Source organism: Chelonoidis abingdonii, chromosome 5 (assembly GCF_003597395.2).
Source record: "Chelonoidis abingdonii isolate Lonesome George chromosome 5, CheloAbing_2.0, whole genome shotgun sequence".
NCBI lineage: Eukaryota > Metazoa > Chordata > Testudines > Testudinidae > Chelonoidis > Chelonoidis abingdonii.
In genome coordinates this window covers 21,654,930-21,677,472 of record NC_133773.1, presented here as the reverse complement: position 1 = coordinate 21,677,472, position 22,543 = coordinate 21,654,930, and the positions used below count along the sequence as shown (strand labels likewise).

Genomic DNA, 22,543 nt, shown 5'->3' with positions numbered 1-22,543 from the left:
CCCCCGCCCCCCCGGCAAAATGCCACCTCCCAATAATTCTGGCGCCCTAGGCGATTGCCTAGGCCGCCTAAATGGAAGTGCCGGCCCTGTGCACCGAGTACACTTTGGCTCTTTCACTCATGCTTTTAATCCCGGGTGCATCAATCAAGATGGTGTATGTAACACTATCACTTCACAGAATGCAAACCAAAGGCAATTAATGAGCAAAATTATGTTGAAAAGCCCTTTTTTAGACTTAATTTGCTGCATTGTCTTCCCCTTTTTTGTTGACATTTATTTGGAAATCGGGGTGAAGGAATTTACCTTCTTCTTCCCCCGCCCTGACAAAAATAGATTTTGCTGAGCAATAAAACTAAATTTCACAAAGGAGTAAGGACATAGACTTAATTGGGCCACCGCCGTATAAAGTGTACAAAAGCAGCATATGACCCCTTGAAGAGTTGCTACTAATCGTAGGAATTTAATTGTTTTTGACTATGCTTGTAGTTAGCCTGAGAACACCAGTCATTCAGAATTCTAGAACCATAGAACTGGTCCCCCATCTGACTGCATGTAGCTCACCTGAACTCTCAGAGATGCACTCTGATGATCAGTTACAATTTGTTTACTAATGGAAAGTTGCAATATAGAGAACAGTAATCCACACACTGCTGTGGTCTGGCTAATTACTGAGGTTAGACAGAGACTATAATCTGAATGGTTAACATACTCTAACTTTATTTCTTACAAAATATTTCTTGAAGGAATATAGGAATTGCCAGACCTAGATCAGACGTTCCGCTAGTCAGACGCAGCAAGAACCCCTACAGGAGGCAGAAGTGGTATAATCTGCCTCTCATAAAGATCTCATCCTAATTCCTAATATCTAGAGGATGACGTAAAACATGAGGCATAGATTTTTATCCCTTTAAAAACTATTATTTGTACCATAACAATTCTGGATAAACTTGTAATCCATATAAATTTCATTAAATTCCCTTTCTGAATCTCATTAAATTCTTGGGCACAGAGAACGCCACAGTCTAATTACCCACTGAGTGGAAAATTATTTCCTTCAATACTTTTCAGTTTCGTTGAACGTCTCCTTGTTCTTGTGTTGTGAGACAAAGACAACAAAGCTCATGATTTATCATGTATAGAGCATTCACTGATTTATGTGCTTTAATCATGTCCTCTCCTATTCAACTCCTTTCTGTGGTCAACTAAGTCCCAGTCTTTGCAATCTCTCTGCATACAAGTTTTCCGATGCACCCAATCATTCTCTGAACCCTCTCCAATGCCACAATATAAAACACTCAGGTGGCACTGACCCTCTCCTCTGGAAAATTGCCACAGCCTTCCAAGACCCTCCCCTGCCGACTCCAGCTACTGTGCAGAAGGTAAGGAAGCTTGGAGTCAAAATGCAAATTACTTCCTTTGTCTCTTAACTCTGAATGGCTTGAGCAGATTCTGACTTACGCTGGTAGGAAACCACATTGGGGACGCAGGGTCACAATACACGAACATCCCATATTGCGGATTCACCATCTCTTCAAATAGGTACAGGAAGAATTCTAATGTCACTCCGCCTGCATCCAGGCCTCTCAACTCCCCTTCAAACTGCACCTGCAAAAACACAGAGAAAGATGGCTATTCTTCGTAGCCATTGTTCCAAAGTCATTGCAGACTACTATTGCTCCAGAAATGGAACAGCCAACGCCACATTCATCCCTTAGTGCCGGAGTCAAACTACTAAGTGCAGTGTAATGCACAGCTTTAGGGCTTGAAATAATCAGTCCTTTCCAAAACCAGAGCAGGAACAACTCTGCAAAGGGATGATTTGGGAAGACTTCATCATTCCTGCTCTTACAAATTGCCATTCTCACCTCTCTTTTGAGCTCTGACTCACTTCCTTTCCCTTCTCTACCTTCTGAAAAATAATGTCCACAACACACTGCTACAGTGCATGTTATGTCTGCTTAGCGACGCATTGCTCTCTCTTTTTCTCTCAAGATAAGCTGAAGTTGGCTTTGAACTTGTCAGCCCTCTGAGGTTGAACAAAGCAACAGACAAGCCACACCAAGTCAGCCTGCATTCTAATGAAGAACCACAAGCTGTGGTGTCATACTGATCCAAGGGCAGGAAGTATTAATAGAGAGGGGTAAATGTTCACGGTCGTGCAGAGGTAAGACCACAAACCTTGCAGCAATTGATCTTTGCTAATGGGTGGGATCATATGGTTAAAATCTCAAAACCGTGGTTAAAATTTTCAAAGCTGTCGAGGGTAACCAAGTATGTAAATCTGCCTAATGCATTGAAACCAATCCTTGCTAATTGGCTAATTAGACACCTAATGTAGCTAGAGCTGACCAGAAAATATTTTTTCTTCCGTGGAAAATCCTGAGTTTTCATCAAAAACTGAAACTACAATGTTATTGAGTTTTCACCCAAAAAGTTTTCATTTCCCCCCCAATTAAGACGTGACATTTCTTTGGAAAGCAGGCAATTTTCAAGAAATAATTTCAGGTAATTGAGAGGCAGTTGCAATGGAAATTTTTTCAATCAGCCCTAATTCCAACCAGCTATACAGTTTCTCTCTAATCTCCTTCATATTGCTAAGTAGGAAGAACATGACTGAGCACCATACCAACAACTGCTTTTTCAGGACACTGTCCTCCACCAGACTTAGTTTACGTAAAGTATCTTCAACCAGGTTGCTGCGTTTAACTTGCAGAGGAAAAACAGGCAACTCAGGAAGCTGACTCGTTCTCAGCAGTTCATTCTGCTTCAGTATGAATTGGGCTGCTGCCTTTGCACCCTAAAAAAATGAATATATAACTATATTTCCAGCATCTTGCCTGAAAAAGATACTGCACGGATAATGGGTAAAACATTTTCCCCTCTATGTGACATTTGCCCAGCTCTAACCAATAATTTATTGCATTGCACACCCATTTTCTTTCATCTGAAACATACTGTGTTAGAAGTAAGTGGTATTCACGTCATGCAGCATAATTAGAACTTCTTTTATAAGGAGAGTTAGATAAAAATGTGAATGCACTCCACATCAAAAGAGTCATTTTCCAGGAAAACATGACATAAATGACTATGGCAAACCATTGGATTCATGGTTTATTGCAATAATCTATAACCCACTAAACGCTCCCCTGCCCCCCACGGCTCCCATGACTGGAGGGGTGTTAACTGGACACTTCACCTGGTATAGTCCCTTGAAATGTGGTAACTGCTTATGCTAAAACTGGTCCCCCTTGTATTTAGCAGTGACACTTTGCATACCTTTCCCCAGAGCTCTGTGTAGCTTGAAAGCCTGTCTCTCTCCCAAGCAGAAGTTGGTCCAATAAAAGCTATTACCTCACCCACCTTGTCTCTCTATGGGAAACCAAAACACCCACTGGTAAAATAAGACTTAAGTGACGTTTAAAGGAGTAACTTTTGATGGTCAATTGCAAATTCTGTTCTTTGTTACATCAGAATGGCCCCAAATCCTGCAATTCAATCCACACAGGCAGAGTCTGGAGCCTGGTCAGACCCTGCCCCCTGTCCCCGGGGAGGCTGAGGGTTGAGAATGCTGACACAGTGCGGCACACTTAATAAGATCTAAATAATTCTCATTTAGGTGGAACTAGTCTTCTCCTATAGGAAAAACAGTAAGGTGCTAGCTGAAGCGCCAGAAGCCCTTTGTTAAAATTCTGCCACCAAACCACAGGAAATTAGGACAAATCGCCCCCTACCTCCCAATGTATAATGGACTAAATTCCACTGAACTGCAGGTGTATTTTCAAATAATTGTCCTGGGAGACAATGCTCCCAAACTCCACTACAAGTTCTTTTCCTCCCTCCCACCCCAATTTAAAACCACATTGCCCCATGTCATACTACAGAGTCGATCATGTTAGTATATTATTTGAACAACCAATGCCATTTTCCCCAAGAACAAAATATAAACATCTCCAGCAAAATACTCTATACTGGCAAGTGATAGCACCTGCTGGGTCATGAAAATACTTTACTTAGACTATGGCTAAACTACAGCTGAAGTCAGTATAAGTTACGTTGCTCAGGGGTGTGAATAAGCCACCTCCATGAGTGACATAAGTTACAGCGACCTAAGTGCTGGTGTGCACAGAGCTATGGACATAACTACTGCTACTCGCGGGCCCTGGAGTCATTAAGTCGATGGGAGAGCTCCCTCTCGTCGGCATAGACTCTGCACTAGCAGCGCTACAGTTGCACCACTGTAAACTCTGTAGTTTAGCCACAGCCTTCGTTTGGGGGAACAAACCATGAATAGATTCTAAGTCCTTCACTTTAGCACATGCTCCTGGGGTTGAAATGCCACTGTAGATTTGTGGCGCACAAAAAACAAACAAATCTAGATCGTTTCTCACAGTATAAAGAGACCAGATCATACCTCTTGCATGAAAATTGAATCAAAGTGGAACACTTGAGTCTTGGAAACCAAGTTAAAGACAAAAGGGAAACGGCAGAATATGACGGGAACATCGTCTTCATGACACGAATTCTACCAATGAGAATGGTACATATCTTTTGAATACTTAAAAATAAAACAGGTAAGTCCCAGTTTCCGCACTCTTAACTCACTGATTCCTTCTCTACCCTGCCCCCACACACAAAGAAGTGGCACTGCAAGGCTGCAATCTCCTTCCCCTTCTTGCCTGGGAGACAATTCTAACAGTCCCTCTACCCCTTTGGATTAGCTGCTGTGCATCACGTGCAGGTCCCGGGGCCCATTTCCCCCACCAAACAGGTACTGCAACTAAACCCAGACTTAAAAATCAAACCACAACTACAATATGGAGTTAATATTAAGGTTAGAAATTTGCGAGGTAGGCAACAGGGTGTACTGGTTATGACACTGGACTGGAAGGCAGGAAACCAAGGTTCTATTCCTGGTTCTGTCACTGACCTACTGGGTGCCACTGGTCAAGTCACTTTAAAGCTCTGTGCCTTTATTTCCCCTTCCATGACTGTGTGTGTTTCTCTATTTAGACTGTGAGCTCTTCTGGGCAGACGCAGTCTCTTGCTTAGCGGCTCTTCAGAGCCTGGCACAATCTGGCCCTCATCTCAGATGGAGATGCTAGGTGCTACACTACTAAGAAACAAAGGATCAACTGCTGTCTTTTAACCATCCACTGTCCTTAGAAACGCTGGAATAACCAGGAGATGGTACAATATCATACTTACAGCTGCAGCTTGCCATAAGCGCCACCTCTCTACATCGGTTGGAAGGATAAATGTTCCGGAGATTTCATCTATGTAAAAATTGCTTAACTGTAGTGTGTAGTTAGCCTTCCTGTTTGCCTTGAAATGGAATAAAATTTGGGTTAAGATGCATGTGTTTGCTTAGAACCAGTGATGATTCTCTATGCATTTATTCAGACTACACATGCTTACCCAGTACAGCTTTTCAAGCACTTCTAGGAGAGGTTTGGTGCCCCGGTAATAGGAAGAGACGTAAAATGTCAGCTGAGATACTACAACCTTTTTAAACATCTGTACCACAGCGTCCAAAAAGGATGCTGACAATGACATCCAGCATTTTTCTGAAATATGAGGGGAAAACATTAATGTAAATGAAACTTCCCTGCCAAAAAGACAACGAAAAAAATCTCTAAAAAAAACACACGTGTCCCAGCCTACCTCCACAAACACACCTTTCAGCTTGCATTCTTATGAATGATACATGATTCAAAGTGTTTTTTAATGCAACGTGGTTTTGGAGGGAAACAATGCAGCCACTAAATGCAATCCGACACCATATTTCAGCTATTTACACCCATTCATATAAAACACACATACAGAACTACAGCAGAAGAGAGCAACACCAAGCCTTATCATAAGCATCTTTCTCAAATCTGGACCTTAGCGTCCAAAAATCTGGGTGCCTGTATGAACCCTCTAAGCTTAATTACCAGCTCAGATCTGATCTCGCTGCCACCGGACAGAGGATACTGTGCCTGCCTCACTCTGGTCTCCCCAAACCTTCCTTGGGGGGACCCCAAGAACCCAAATCCCTTGGATTCTTAAAACAAGGAGAAATAACCCATTCCCCACCTCCTTTTACACCTCCCAGGCTTTCCTTTCTGGGCTAACCTGAGAGTTACTGATGCAACCTCTTTACATCGCAATACCAAAAGCATGTCTCCTCTCTCCACAAAGAGACAACTCAATACAAGGAAACAAAAAGATTCTATGCTCTCTCTCCCTCCTTACCAATTCCCTGGTGCTGCAAGCTTCACCCTCCGTGATCTACACAAAGAGAATTTTCCCTCCTTTCGTTCCTCTACCTACCCAGAGAGAAAAAACTCAAACAAGTCCTTAAAAGAAACTTTATATAAAAAGAAAGAAAAAAGACATAAAAATATTCTCTGTATTAGGTGACAATACCAAGTTCAATTGCTTAAAAGACAAAAAAATGAAATAAACCAGCCTTATTCAAAAAAGAATACCAATTAAATTCAGCAATCACACACAGGACAATACAAAAAACAATAACAGGCCTACTATATTTTCTACCTTGTACTTACAAGACTGGAAAACTCGAAGATTAAAGCTTGAAGATAGAAAAGCCCCTCGTCAATAGCTGAGAGCCAGACAAACGAACAGATCCAACATTCCCTCCTGAGTTTGAAAATACAGTTTCCTATGGTCCTCGTCAGAGTGTTTGTTCCTTGTTAAACCCGTTACAGGGGAAGAACTTAACCCTTAGCATCTGTTATGACAAGCCAAACGTTGAACTTATGGACCATCCCCAGCCTTAAAAAAAATAACCAGTTTTTCCCAGAAGTTCAAGGAATTTTCCTAGCCCGTCAAGGCTCTTGTCACCACGCTCTTGAGTTTCTCTCCACTGGCTCCTCTTCTCTATTGATCAAACACACGTCATTTCTTTCCTTAATTCAAGCGCACTTCACAATCTATCCCTATGTACCCCTGCGGTATCAAAGGTTGAGTCCTGCCTTCGAACGAACTATGATGCCAGTTCACACTGCTCCACGTTGAAAACTTAAAACAAGCACCTTTCAGTTCTCCCATCTGCCCAAAGCTTGGAGTGCTTACCATAAACATCCCACAGTACTTCATTACCCTCCTTCAAAACCCATGCCAAGATGTCTATAAATCCCTACAACAACTGGGCTACTGGTGTCTAAGGAGACCATGCCTATCACGCTGACCAATACTATCTCATTGTTTCCATGCTTCTCCAGTCTGCCTGCGGCCACCAAATTATCTGGTCTTATAATTAAGACTTAAGATCTCTGGTAGTGACTGTCTTTTGCGTGCGTACTGCTGGCCCCATCCAGGAGCTTCATGGTTCTAAGGCTACTCTACACTGCACGATTAATTCGAAGTAGTTTTAAACCAATTTTACAAAACCGATGTTAGAAAAATCGGTTGCGCCATCCACAGTGCAATCAAAAAATCATGCTTGCGTCCCTGGTCCAAGGCTACCACATTAAGGACGGTGCACTGGTGGGTTAGCTTTCCTCAGCTTCCCATATTGCCCACTTTCCGTGTTGAGAGCCAACAGTGCCTATGGCAGAAAACATTGCCCCGCGGGTGCGGTACAGCCTCACCCCTCCCTTTGAAGGCAGCAGACAAACCTTTGCGCCTTTTTCGTAGATTGCATTAGCACGCCATAGCCACAGCAAATCTTTCCCTTTTTTCACTTGTGGGGGGGAATAAAACTGAGGAGCTTTTCTGAACCACGCCAGACACTGGTTGAAACCGTACAGACATTTGAGCCAGCCAAGAATGGAAAGAATTTTCAAGAGACTCTTGACTTGATAGGCGGGATCCTCAGTCCCCTCCCTCCCTTCATCGTGAGCGTCCATTTTAGTCTCTGCTTCCCGTTCGCTTGTCACGCCGCTGTTATCCTGCATTTTTATTCAACGCTTTGGCATTTCGTTTCTGTAACGGAGCAGAACAAAACAGAATTTGTCTCCCCATACACGATCAGGGACCTCGTATCTCCCGTACTCCCTGCTGACGCTCTTTTTGGATTTGAGACTGCATCACACCGTCGATCAAGCTCCACGCTGACAAGCAGAATGTAATTTCAAAAAAGTTCCGGGGCTTTTCCTGTTTACCTGCCGCTGCATCCGATCAGATTGCTGTCCGAGCGTCAGTGTGCACTCGATTACCGCCCGGCCAATAACTCTTTCCGTCCACCGAACCCTAATCCGAGTTATCAACTATCGAATTTAGCGCTACTCCTCTCGTTTGGGAGGAGTTCCGAAATCGATTTAAGGAGGCGGTAAAATCGATATTAATGACGACGTCATGTGAACGGATACAGCGTTAAATCGGTATATCGGCCATTAAACCGATTTAAAGTCGCAGTGTAGACCTGGCCTGAGATTTCTACCTGGTAGTACAAACAACAACAAGAAAGGGAGCCCACTGGTTGTTTAGGGTGAAGGTGGAAATATATGGTCTGTGAGTTGTGGAAGAGATGCACATGACATTGAGAAGAGGAGCTGAGGGGTAGAGTGCAGATGGAGTGCAGAATATTTTATTTCCTTGCTTGTTAGGGTTTGCATTGATTGACTGTGCAGTCTAGTACCTCTGGATCTAACTAACAAAAATTGTGTGAGAGAATAAATCTCTCTCACACACACACACGTCATATAAAGGTTTTGGGAAAGCAGCACTATCCACAAGCAGGGAAGCAAAGAGGCAAAAGTTATCACTGTGTACGTTTGCATCAGTATGTTAACCAGGTCCTAATTAAGTCATTTTAAAATGTGTGCTGAAGTCACCACCTCAGGCAGTGGCTTCTTCTCCTCATGCTCAAAGTGAAACAACCTTACCCAGGATGTCTGAGGAACGGTCACTCATGCTATTAATGGCCTGTGCAAGTCGCATAACAAAAGGCTCCAAGTTCTGTTCTTTGCACATCACAGAGCATTCTGGCAGGAGTAGGAAAATAGACAAAGCTTCACGATGAGGAGAACGCAGTGGAAGACCAGGAATCAGATTGGCCAACAGATTGTAGTTTATCTGTATGCAATAAAATAAAATTAAATAAATAAAGGTGGAGGAGAGAGAGCACTTAGAGAATGATTTGCAGTGCAATGTACGGCCAATACTTTCTACCTGGCATAATGCTGGACTTGAAACTTTGCAGAAGAGTTTTGTATGTAGAGTTTAAAGCATTCAGTGCAGTCGCAGTTCAGATGTAGTTAAAATAAAAAATAATCTATGTTAAAATTGGGGTAAAAAATGGATGAAGAGAGGTTGGTTTGTTAGAGCTGTTTTATACAGACTATCAATTGTGCCTTAAAGCTGACTCCTAAGTACTAGTTTGCACCTTTCTATTCAGAGGTGATGAGCCACTTACTGGCCCAAATGCCTAAACTATCCAAATCATCTGGAAGTTGTGCGGCTGCTCTGTTTCTTGTCTACCTCCCAATTACAAAGTCACGGTGTTAAAAAACAGAAATACTTTTGACATTATACCACACGTGAGACGATTTAGACATGGGACAAAGAGTTGTCCCCATCTTCTCATATACTTGCCAGCTACCTCTTTTTTATGTTTAAAAACAATTCCTCATACTTGGGAGGTGAAGACTTTGAGAGATGAGAGGTTTAGGGAAATTAACAGCCTATCAGGAGAGTCCATGTGTTAGCATATCCAAGTGCAATGCATCATTGCACAGGGAGCAGAGTTTGGATCCTACACTTGTCCTGAGCAGCTCTGGCAGATAGCATTACAGAACCTTCATGTCTTCCCCAAACACATGGAGAAAAATTCCCTTGCAAGTTAATTCATTAACAAATTAATCAGTAGCGACCTGTGTGATAAAGTGGGAATTTACTTAATGTTTTGTAGGAATAATGTGTGTGCCTCAGTTTCCCCTATATGTTACAAAAGTATCTAGGTCGTGGGACAAGGGTGGGTGATCGTGCAGAGACCCTAGAGGGCAGCTGTGACTGCCGCCTAGCACCCTGGGCCCAGACAAAGGATAGACGCTCTGTGTCCTGGTAACTGATAGCCATGCCCCATCCTCTGCAAGACCTGGAAACAGATCAAAAGACGGAGGAGGAGCAACTGGACGTGACTGACGGTGGGCTGCGGGAAGCGAGTCACTCTCCTGGTCTGGGACATGCGGGGAGAGCCCAGGGTTCTAGGGCTCCCCAAAATGGACTTTGCTGAACCTTCCTACTTTCTGTGCTAAGAAGATCTGTTCTGTGCTGTGTTCCAGAGGACTAAGAAACCCTTCTGATTTACGATGCTGGCTGAGAGTCATTGCTGACTGCGAAGTTGGGGGTGCATGGCTCCTGACGGTGTGTGGAAGGCTTTCCCAGGTACCCTATTCACTGCAGGGAGCTCACAGCATGAAATGGGTGCTGAGCACTCCAAGGTCAGACGCAGAAGATGCTGAAGCCAAGGAGTTGTGCACTCGTGAGTGTGCGCCCTGCGGGGTGTCACATTACAAGAGGGTCCTGTCTCAACTTCATTCAGAGCAATTCCAGAGAACTGAGCCTCTGCAACCCGACACCCTGTTAAATTAAGTTATACCCTGAGTGTAATTTGCACAAAAACTGTCAAGATGTTTTACCTGGTTAACAATCCACTCCTTTTTGGTTAGCTCATCAAATACGTCCCTTGCCTTTTGTAGATCAACACCAATACAATTTGCTTCCAAAGCAGAGCTAAAGTGATTAAGAAAAATATACATCTCATTTTACACAATAAAGGAGGATGCTGCAATATACTTCAATGGTTACATTTTGGTCTTGGGGTTTTTGTTTTAAAATCTTTTCTGGAAAATGCTCTTTCCCCTTTAGCAAGTACTGATTTTTAATAGGTTCGTCTTCAGAATTTAGTGCTGTGCAATGTGCCAAACTGACAGCCCTAGAAATTGACTCTCTCTGCTAATCTACAGGACAGAGAGTGGTCATACAAGCTTTCCCTCAATGCTCAGTCAGCGTGCGTCAACCAAGCATCACCTGTCAGGGGGAAGAGGACAGCTGAGTATTTGTGCCCATTCAATCCTTGGTCACTCTGCTGAGAGTATTAAAAAAAGAGGACCAGTTCCAACTGTGACATGGACAAGGGTCCCTTTCTGAGAAATGACCTAAGACTACCTACTCAGGTCACACTGCCACCAAACAGCCCTCAGACAGTCCCACATGTCAGTCACTATTTTAATAAGCTGGATTTGAACCAGTGACTCTGTAGGCTCACTAGCACAATACCAACCCTGTCCCCTAAAGCAGCAAAAATGATATCATACACCTGTGGGTTTGTTTGTTTTTTTTTAATATAAACAAGCTTAGCATCGCTGTAGCTCTGTAAAAAGCCCCGAAGGATTGTTGTTAGCCTTCGAGCTGTAGAACTGCAAAGTGAAGTGAAAGAGTACGAGAACACATCTTAGCTCAGCCGGCAGCTTGTTTCTGCAATTCTTATTCAGGTATTTTAAAATTAAAGCTTTAGGAAACTCAGGTAAATTCCAGGGGCTAGATCCGCCCTGCCCAGGGGGAGGAAGTGGTAAGAGAGGAAAGGGGGCATTTTCCAACACACCCCTAAGCACACTGACAAACGAATGCTGAGGAGGCCAAACATTAGACTGGCCAGCCGACAAGCATGGTCTGCTGGCTAGGGGTATGGTTGGGTCCCTGGCTGCCTAGTGCATATACTGCAGTGTGTAGCATATGCTAGCATGGGTGCTGGGGATTCAGTGTGTTGAATGGTGTTCCTTTGTTAAAGAAGTAGCAGAGTATCACAACTACATGATCCCTCTTTGCTACCTGGAATCTTCTTGTCCCATAGCAACATGATGGTTATTCAAACTTAAAAACAGCTGCTACCGCTTTGCTTTAACTCCCTTGCCACCCACAAGCCCAGCAGATACATCTTCTGGAAATGGGCATAGGGTTTTGTCTTCATAATTTAGTTGACTTACAATTTTAGCTTCTTGTTTAAACTTTGCAAAGAATGGCACTGAAAGTATCACTTACCTGGGTTTTAAAAAACTTGCACTTAAACAAGCAGGAGAAGAAAATATCACGGCTATTTCCCTACAAAAGGCACAATAATACAGAAAAGTAGGCATTAAACAATTATCCCACCTACTAGGTCAATGTATTAGCGCTCAGACATTTACAAGACTGAACTTTAAGCAATTACTCTGTTATTTTAGCTATTAAGAGAGTACATTTGTGTCTGTCTTATTTGCATGATCAATTTTCTACTGCCAAAAGATGCTTTCTTAAGATATCTTCATTTAGAGGAAGATAATGTTTGCTGCAGGATTTTTATTCTCTCTCAGGGCCTGATCTAAAACCCAGTGAAGACAGTCTTTCCATTAACTTCAACTGGTTTTGCATCAGGCCTTTAGAATCTAATCTGACTCCAAATGAAGGGTGTCTTTCCAGTCAGTTGAGGGTCTGCTTCAATTCCCATTTAGCAGCAAACAGGTCTCTGATGATTCAATGAAAAACAATTAAAAAATTGAGTTCAGGAACAGTGTTTAAGTCAGGGCTGGTTGTCATCAAAGATGTTCATACAAGGCTGGCTAAATTGTAGGACAGCCACGTTATAGGCTAGCTATGGGCCTAGCAGTTGCAGTAAAGGCAGTAAAACAGACCCTACTTTTGTTTAAAGTTTATGAATAAGTTTTTAGTACATCGACTATAAAGATGTCTAAAGACAAGTCTTCATATCCTATAATCTAGAAAAGTGGTAGACAGCAACCTTTTAGCCTCCTGGAATTCATCAGTGCCAACTGTCACTGCCATCCATTTATCTATCAACGTCCTGTCAAGCCTGCTAATCTTCTGCAGGGTATCTGCGGGAGAGATCCCACCTGCATGCTCAAGATCCTTAAATAAAACCAAAATGCAAAGATACAGCAATAAAAGATTAAGTTTAGTAAATGCATATGATTGTATATAAAATTATAAACGACAACTGCAAATAGCCTTTTTACAAAGCAATTGATCAAATCTGCTCCCACTTTTGGTCAAAACTGAAGACCCTGCATTTGCATTAGGCAGGTAAATGCAACAGGCTACGTGGAGAAACTACCAGTTCGCTAATCTTGTAATACTCTTCCTGACATTAAAGTAGATTTATTTTATGTGGAAGGCTATAAAGTAAAAAGGCAAAACAAGATGCGAGTACTACCATGATAACCCTGATTTTTCCCAAATTGAAAAGAAAATTTTTGTTTTTATTTACATCAGGAGTCGGCAACCTTTCAGAAGTGGTGTGCCGACTCTTCATTTATTCACTCTAATTTAAGGTTTCACATGGCAGTAATACATTTTAACGTTTTTAGAAGGTCTCTTTCTATAAGTCTATAATATATAACTAAACTACTGTTGTATGTAAAGTAAATAAGGTTTTAAAAATGTTTAAGAAGCTTCGTTTAATATTAAATTAAAATTCAGAGCTTCCCAGACCCGTGGCCAGGACCCAGGCAGTGTGAGCGCCACTGAAAATCAGCTCGCGTGCTGCCTTTGGCATGCGTGCCATAGGTTGCCTACCCCTGATTTACATTTTGTAACATAGTGGGAGAACAAACAATAAATATGTGCAATTCTCTTGGCTTGGATTCTGAAGCAGAAGCAGAAGATCATCATTACTAACCCTTAGAGATGGGACCAAATTGTACCTAGGATCCCTCACAACTTAATTTTAGCTCCTGAAGGTCACCAATTTTCCTCTTCACAGTATCCCCTATCATCTATCCAACAGTTAGTACAATGAAAAAGGACACAGGTTAAGGTATATTGTAGTAACAGCCTGAAAGCTCCTGCATTGATTCTCTATGCCAACCAGTTCTTCGAGATAGCAACCAATTCTCAAACCAGGCTCCCATTGCAGTCAATGAGAGTTTTGCTATTGACTTCCATATGAACCAGCCCTAGAATGATCTGCACACAATTCTAGAGAGGAAGTAGGGTCAGTATAGGAAGAGAGCCACTAACTAGGTTTTGAAGTTTAAAATTGTTAAATTTGGGGTGGGAAGAGAAGTTAGGGGACCACATAGTCTCCTACCAACCGCTGCGGGTCTCCAGATTCGCTTTGTATTTATGGATTACACTTTCTGGAGATTAAAGTGAACTGCTTGAGAAATCCTTGAGCTGATGACTGGAGGATCTTCTCTGCTCAACTGGCTCTCCTAGCCTGAACCAGGCAATATAGATACATGAGCTGTGTTGTAACTAACTTCAAACTACTAAATGAAAACTTCCAGTCTCACCTGGACCTTCTCCTGCTCCAACAACCATCACTTAGCTCCAAACTATTTCATTCAGCAGACTACCAGGAAGGGCTTTGTGGATGACTTATGGTTAACAGAGCATCCATGGAGAACCACTATTCTCCACCAAAGGGCTCAAAGCCATAAATCATCACTAGTCTATTGCTATGGTTAATTAATGTTTTTACAGAACGCTGAAGATGTAAAAGCTCAGCAAAAGTACCAAATATTATCATCAGCCCATATTGCAGCTCTTAACCTCAACTTCCTCCTTGTGATATTATGGTCAGAATTAAACCCACCAATGTAACTCTGTTCTTTCTAACGTTCTCTGTGTGCTAGGTTAACACTGGGTGATTTACTCTTGCAATACAAACTTGTGACATATTTCCTTTAAAAACAACATTTCCTTAAATATACTCAAGTATATGAACCATAGATTTTCCTTTCTTAAAACACTGTGTCAGATCCTCATGCCAAATCAACGAAGTTTCATTGCAATCAATGCAGTGATGACCATTGACAGAAGCTAAGGATCTGGTCCATAAAATCTGATTTTAGAAAAAAGGTACTAAGAGCAAATATGAAAGTTGCATAATACTTCCCATAAAAAAGTAATAAGAGCCTTAATTAAGACCTCTAATGTCTTCATAGTTTACAGCAGGGGTTGGCAACCTTTAAGAAGCGGTGTGCCAAGTCTTCATTTATTCACTCTCATTTAAGGTTTCGCGTGCCGGTAATACATTTTAACGTTTTTTAGAAGGTTTCTCTCTATAAGTCTATATATTATATAACTAAACTAGTGTTGTATTGTAAAATAAACAGGGTTTTCAAAATGTTTAAGAAGCTTCATTTAAAATGAAATTAAAATGTTGATCTTATGCTGCCGGCCCGCTCAGTCCGCTGCTGGTCTGGGGTTCTGTTCACCTAGCCGGCAGCAGGCTGAGGCGGGGCCTGCAGCCGCGGACTCTGGCTGGCAAGGGTCCTCAGCCAGAACCCCAGACCAGCAGCGCTGTGCGGAGCTGGCGGCCAGGACCCAGAGGGCTGGGGGCAGAGGGCTGGAGTCAGGCTGGGGGTTGGGTATGTGAGGGGGTGTAGGTGTCAGGGCAGAAGGGGGTGCTGGGTATGGTGGGGAGGTGCCGGGTTATGGGTGGGGTGCCAGAGTCAGGGCTAGGTTGCGGGGTGGCGGGGCAAGAGAAGGATCAAGCAGAGCTGGGTACGTATGAGGAAGGTACAGGGTCAGGGAGGGGCTGACAGGTGTGGGGCTCAGGGCAGAGGGCGGGTGTGTGTGGTTGTGGGGGGGGGTCAGGGCTCAAGGGAGAGTGCTGGGTGACTGCCCCCCTAATAACTCTCAACCCCGCTGCTCCTTATCCCCTGAGTATCCCCTCCTGGGACCCCACCCCCTATCTAATCCTCCCTGTTCCTTGTTCCCAGACTGGACTCTACCTCCTACCTGACCCCTGACTGCCCCAACCCTTATCCACAGCCCTGTCCCCAGCCAGACCCCCGGGACTCCCATGCCTATCCAACCACTCCCTGCCCCCTGACAGGACCCCCAGAACTCCCAATCCATCCAACACCCCCAACTACCTGCCTGCCACAACCCCTTTCCACACCCCTGCCCCCTGATAGGACCCCCAGAACTCCCAACTCATACAACCCCCCGACTCCTTGTCCCCTGACCACCCCCTCCAGAGACCCCCCCCTAACCCCGCCCCAGGACCCTCCTTGCTCCCAGTCCCCTGATTGCCCTGACCCCTATCCACCCCCTGCCCCCTCACAAACCCCGGGACTCCCATGCCCCTCCAACCCCCCCACCTCTAACCTCCCCATCCAACCAACCCTGCTCCCTGTCCCCTAACTGCCCCCACCCCTTATCCAACCCCCGCAGCCCTGGGCCCCTTACCATGAGGCTCCACACAGAACTAGATACGCTGCTCCGCGGGAGCACACAGCCCCGCCCCTCTGGTTGAATGGGGAGCGCGTCTGCCTCCCCGCGGAGCCAAACGCTGCCCCACGGGAGCGCGCAGCCCCGACCCCCAGAGTGCTGCGCGTGGCGGCAGGGCCCCAGGGGAGGGGAGAAGGCGGGGAAGGGGCAGGCAGCTTGCTGCACTTGGCCCCAGAGCACGGACCCCGCGGCTTGCTGTGCCAGGAGAGTGGGGCCATTTGCCCACCCCATGCGCACGGCTATGCTTCTTCTCCCTGCCCCAGCGGGGGAAATGGAGGCAGAGGAGAGCGCGCCAGGCTGGGCAGGATTTTTAGTGGCATGCTGGAGTCCTGGCAGGCTCCAGCGTGCCATTAAAAATTGGCTCGCGTGCCGTCTTTGGCACATGTGCCATAGGTTGCCGACCCCTGGTTTACAGCCAGCAAAACTGAAACTTCACAAGGGAATGAACTTAGGGTCAGGGAGGTGTCTTTTGTGGCCCCATGTAAATCTGTTCAGATTTAGCTGAGTTATAAGCTGGAAATCACCATTTTCTCCTCTGTGTTTTGCTAACTACTGCTCGTTCCTGGTAAAAACTGCTGCCACTGTTATTGCTTCCATAAACACGACATATATACTTTAAAATAAATAAAGCTTAAATTTGCTAACATGCTAGTGACACACTGCTTGTAATTCCTCCCACTATCATTGAAACAAATGAGTTAAATGAAGTCTACAAGACAGGATATCACTACCTGGGACTGAAGAGTACTGACGAAGTTGACATATGTTCCAGCAAAAACCATTTTCACTTGGACGCCCGACAGATCTACAAGAATATGAAATCAGATCAACCCCAAATCCTCAATTTCTACTGCTGCTGTTTATGCTGCTCCTTTGTTCTCTTGGGCCTTAGGCATTGAACCAAAGCCCACTGAAGCCAGTGCAAGTCCTTCTATTGACTTCAATGGGGTTTTGGATATGGCCTCAGACCTGCAAGTTACTAAATGGCTGCAGCGCTCATTAAAGTCAACAGAATGGAGAGGGCTAAGAAATGCCCAGAAGCTGCTCAGCATGTTACAGAACTGGACCCTGGGAGATGTTATATAAAAATACAGGCAAGAGGCACAACAATATATTACTCCCCCCATATAATTTCATCGTATAGTCTCTGTTTCCAGAGACAGTTGTATTCCAGTGATGGTATCATCTGTTTCTTCACAGCCCATATTAGTGTTAGATTTCTGGCAGGAAGCATGAGGGCTTTATATTCCTTCTAAATATAGATATTCTAATATTACTGGTAATGTTTTTGTAATTTAAGGAAATGTCAAATCCTTTTTTAAATCCAACTAAAGGTCTTGACCTCAGTTATCTCTTGTGGCAATGAGTTCCACGGATTCATTACACATTGTGTAAAAACAAACATATTTCCACCTATAATCAGTACCGTTAGCTGAAACCAGGCTGCTGATGTCAAAGTTCTGTGCCTGCTCCCCTGTTCCATTTTCAGTGTGTCTCTGGGGACCACGTCCAAAAGATATAACCTGCCCATGAGCAGACATGTAGACCAGAGTGTGATAGCTACCAAAGAGAAGAGAGAACATGTTACAAATCTGTCCCAGAAAACTCTCGGTTTTCCCTTCCAGTCAATAAGAGTCAGCTGATGGGAAAGCAGGGTTATAAAGGCACCTGCACAAATTCACTAGGATATCTGGTGGTTGGAGCACAGGACTGGGAATGAGACAAGATGGGCTTTATTCTTCACCACTACAGACCATGTGATCTTCAGTAAGTCATAGTCCCACTGTAACTCAGTGTTCCTATCTGAAAAGGAGAGTAACTACTACTTAGTGACCAAGGCCTATTTGCCTTATTTGACTTCAGCTTGGCCCTTGATTTGCAAAACCATTTGAGATCAATGAAGAGCAATACATATACTATACATAAATGCCCTGCCTTATTTTATTTCATATTACAGTATGTATCAGGCCTCTGAACCCTCTAGAATTTGCTATATATAGACCATCCACAAAAAAAATCCAGACAGCAGAACTACCTCAGGAGTGTCTAATCTGCATATGCAAGTTGTATTATAATTATACATTATGAGCCAGCTTTACTGGAATATTCTGAATGCTTTGCATCCCTCCACTGATGTGAAGGAGCAAGAAATCCAGTTCCATGGGCTAGTTAATGCTGGGTTTACAGCTGCTTACTGTTAATGAAGGAACGAGTGCCAAGCATTCAGAGCGTACCATTGAACTTCACCCTAAAACTGTTTCTACTGGCTGCTGCAAACACCGAATGTATCCGTGTTCTCACAGAACTGGAGGGTAACTTCTTCACTAATGGACCCTTTGATTGTAACTGTACAACTTTAGCTTTATATTGAAGCAGTTATTTGCTTTTAATAAGCACACACCTGGTTAAAAAAAATACCCAAAATTGTCTACCTTCCTTTAGAAAACAATTTTGTTTTTCCTTTGCAAAATGTGACTATTATGAAAAACATATGAGCTACAGTATACACCTTCCACATGCCAAATGGGAAACTGGACCATCTAGCCATTCGACTTTTTGAGGACCAGGCATCTGGGTTGAAGAGCGATGTCCCAGCTGTCCAGCACTGTCATCTCCAAATGTGAACACACTGCCATCCTGTTGAAACAAAGCAAATTTTGTTTCCCATGGTTATGGGACTTTCACCTCCTATTTTTTTTTTAACCTCTCCAACAAAAAAGAAGAAAACCTGAAGACCGTGGAAAGAAGATGATACAATCTAGCCATATACAAGTGAAACCAATGAAAGATTATATTCACCGTGGGCATGTAACTAATTCAGTTTGGGCCATCAGCATGGTTTGAACCTGGGATTTCTCATACTAAAAGCATGAACCTGCTGCTTGAAGTACAGGGCTAAGTTCCCTGTATGGAAGAGATAGCAGATTCATAACCCTCTTGTAAGTAGCAGTCAAAGTAACGGGGGTCTCTCACACACAGGCACACACTCAGCTCCCCAACCCCCTAGGGAAAAGCAACCTGCTGAACACATGGACTGGCTGGTTGGAGAACATTTCTATGTTATAAGTAGTGCAGGGATGTAGCTTTTACTTCATGTGCTTTCCATTTATTTTTGATAATTTTTCAGAAAACAGCTTTTGGTATTAGAAAAAAAAATATTCAATTTCTATTGTCAGTAGTAGCCTTTGTTTAGATTTAAAGTAAAATTCCTTTTTAAAATTTCCAAAATACCAATGTTTTCCTACAGTACAAAACCTGTTTACATTTGTCATTACATCTGTTTGTACATATTGGAATAACGGTTAATAATTTTGGGATAAAGAGTAGCTATAAGTGGGGTGTTTCTAAAAGCTCTGTTTTGGGAACAAAGCTTCTTGAATTATCCATTGATAACGGAGATTTTGATGGTTATACAGCACTTTAGACCATATCCTACTTCCTGTCTTCCTCATCTGCGTAGTCCCATCATAGGTTTGAGTATGATGAGCAGGATTTGGCCCAATCCTACACTCACTGAGGTCAATGGCAAAGTTTCCATTAAATATAATGGGAGCAAGACTGGGTCCCATAACCTTAAGCTGCCTTGTTCTGTTCATGTAAACACTCAAGAGGGGTTTCCAATGCCAGAGACTGCAGCAAAGTCCAACCTGGACATCCTTGAGCACCTAAACATCCCAGAGACTTCAGTGAAAGTTACGAGCCCGAAGGTCTCTGCACAAGATTAGTACTGCCCAGATCTTCTAATCCCTCCGCCCCCACCCCTCCCAATCAAACAAAGGCCCTTAAGCCTTGCTGTGCCATCATACCAACTAAGCGTGCGCGCCCGCACACACTTGTTTTTAGACTGTCATGGCCTGGCTGTCCACCACACAGAAGGATATGGAGCATACCTGGGTGAGCACTGCAGTGTGCTCATCTCCACAGCTGATATAGACCACGCCAATAGTCGTCAGAGCAGCTACCGCATATGGTTTGAAGACTTGCTCTGTTGGAGAAGCACAGATTCCTATAGCATGTGAAATGGCTTCTTTTCTTTCAGAGCACCATCCACCTGATGTTGGGTTACCGTAACCCTGCTTTTTAGCATCTTGCCCGCTGAGATTTCATATCATCTGACCATGATTATTTAAAAATATTTAAAAGGAAAAGGGAGTTTAAGGGCAAAATGAGATCGCCTGTGCTTTAATCTCCTCGTATTTACATACACACCTACCATAGCATCAACTAGCGCAAGGAATGTAAGTGCTTTGGCTGGTGAGCAGAAGTGGAAACAGAAGAGTTTTTGCCCTAGGCCATGCTGAAGTTGCATTTGAAAGCCATCAACCTGGCGGTAGTTTTTGTCTTTGTTTTGCATTTATAATCCAAACAGATCATAGATTTGGTTCCTGATGGGAAATCTTACAGGCTGAGCAAGAAACCCAAAGGGCGCTTGAAGATGCTGGCTTAAACATCCAGACTGCCAAACAAAACAACCCGCCACCCCAAACATCACATTCCCTACAGGTTAAATCTAGCCTAACAGATTCTCTGAAAATAGTGAACCATCAAACTTTCCATCCAGACAGAAATTGCATATTGTTAGCCTGGCCAGAATTTTATGAGTATAATACTATCACATTACTCTGCTGGTTATTATACTATCAACTTTCAGATGAATTGGTCATTCTTTCTGGCTTCCAAAGGTGCTACTGTCTCCACAGCTGCCTGAACTGTGGGCCCATTATACAAGCTGTGGAAATGTTATGGTTAGAGCTGGCTGAAGAGAGTCAGTCTTATCTTTTCCTGTCTTTTCCTGTCCAAACACATCATTTTCTCCAATTTAATTGCTGTTCACATGATTCACTGAATTTCTGTAAATAGTTCTTACATGGTATCTTGTTTGTAAGGAGGACATTGAAAGAGTTCAATGTTAGAAATTCAAGCTGTTTTGATTGGCTAGGTGGTATGTGTGACAGTCTGTCCCCCTATGTTCACCCCTTTTAGAGGATTATGGTAACATTTGTACAAAGTATGCATTGGGAGGCATCATTTGAAAACGCAGGATTTGCTGATCATTATTGTCTTGGTAAAATGTGTGTGGCAACCCTGTATGTACAGATTCCACTGGGTGGTATTACTGAGACATGCTGCAACCTGTTCTGAGGGACAGTCACAAAGCAGTTCCCCAGAGACAAATGGCTAGCCAAGGGCTCAGCCAGGTGTCAACAAGATCAAATGGACTTTCAGCTGATTAAGTGGCCATTCTTCCGCAGAAGAGAGGGTGTGGACAAAGAATTTGACAAAGCAACAGCTGGAGCTTCCTTACACAGACTTTCTGTCTCTTGATCATCAGCTGGAGGTGGCTCTTGTGCAAGAGAAATGGCTGGAAGGGAGAGAGCAGACACCCCAAACCACCTCTCCCTTTCTCTTTTTATGTTTTACCTTTTATTTCTTTGTAACCAATTCTGATTTTTATGTCTTATTACTTGTAATCACTTCAAATCTTTCTGTAGTTAATAAATTTGTTTTATCTAAACCAGCGTGTTTGGGAAACTTCATTTGAGAGAACAGGATTTGTGCATATCATATTCCGGGGGTGGCCAAACTTACTGGCCCTTCGAGCCACGTACAACAATCTTTAGAAGTTCAAGAGCCGGGGCACACCTGCCAGGAGCCAAGGGTTGGGGATTCAGTCCCCTCCTGCTGAAGCCGGAGCCCCGGCAGGGGCACCCCACAGGGCTGAAGCCCTGAAACCCCACCTCCCCCGCTGGACAGAAGCCCGTATCCCATCACCCTACTGCAAGGTAAGGTCCTGATCTTCTCCCCCACCCCCGCCTCCAGTCTAGCAGGTGGAGAACAGGAGGGAGTCTGGGGGCTTCCAAGCCACACTTTAATGGTAAAAGAGTCACATGTGGCTTGTGAGCCACAGTTTGGCCACCCCTATTATTTTATTAATAAAATAACACTTTATATGAACTTGTATTGTCCAGGAGGGCGCTGGGCAGTACAAAATGCACACTTTGGGGGGAAAATCCAGGACTGGGAGTTTGCTGGTATTATCCTGCAGAGTAGTTCATGAGTGGCTGGCTATAGCACTGATATGGTATAACTGGGAGTAACCTACATGCTGGAGGCTGTGTGTGAGCAGACCAGGAGTGGTTGCGCTCATGGCGAAGCATTGAGAAAGGGACCCCAGGCTGGAGAATTGAAGGGACACAGCTGTCCATCAGTCCAGATTGTACCCTGAGTAATGTCACAGTACGTTTCTGCTCCCTCTTTGGGTAGGTACAACTCTTACAATCAGGTTTCCAGTGTCAATATGAATTCAAAATATGTTTCCTGCAAACATTCTGCCATTTTTTGCTTAAAGTTTGCAGTT

The 22,543-nt window shown here is 43.7% G+C and overlaps 1 protein-coding gene across 2 annotated transcripts in view; it reads right to left on the bottom strand.

The window, feature by feature from the left end:
- The window catches only part of LOC116836557 (putative E3 ubiquitin-protein ligase HERC6), a 45,377-nt gene that overhangs the window by 11,092 nt on the left and 11,742 nt on the right, over positions 1–22,543 (bottom strand). For both annotated transcript variants that reach the window (XM_075066148.1, XM_075066149.1), the window contains 13 exons: positions 20,076–20,170; positions 18,695–18,822; positions 17,612–17,745; positions 16,917–16,990; positions 12,725–12,852; positions 11,989–12,048; positions 10,587–10,680; positions 8,832–9,021; positions 5,416–5,564; positions 5,206–5,322; positions 4,412–4,522; positions 2,627–2,797; positions 1,459–1,605 (listed from right to left, as the gene is read on the bottom strand). In XM_075066148.1, the coding sequence (XP_074922249.1) occupies positions 1,459–1,605; positions 2,627–2,797; positions 4,412–4,522; positions 5,206–5,322; positions 5,416–5,564; positions 8,832–9,021; positions 10,587–10,680; positions 11,989–12,048; positions 12,725–12,852; positions 16,917–16,990; positions 17,612–17,745; positions 18,695–18,822; positions 20,076–20,170 (1,598 nt within the window). The remainder of the gene's footprint in view (positions 1–1,458; positions 1,606–2,626; positions 2,798–4,411; positions 4,523–5,205; positions 5,323–5,415; positions 5,565–8,831; positions 9,022–10,586; positions 10,681–11,988; positions 12,049–12,724; positions 12,853–16,916; positions 16,991–17,611; positions 17,746–18,694; positions 18,823–20,075; positions 20,171–22,543) is intronic.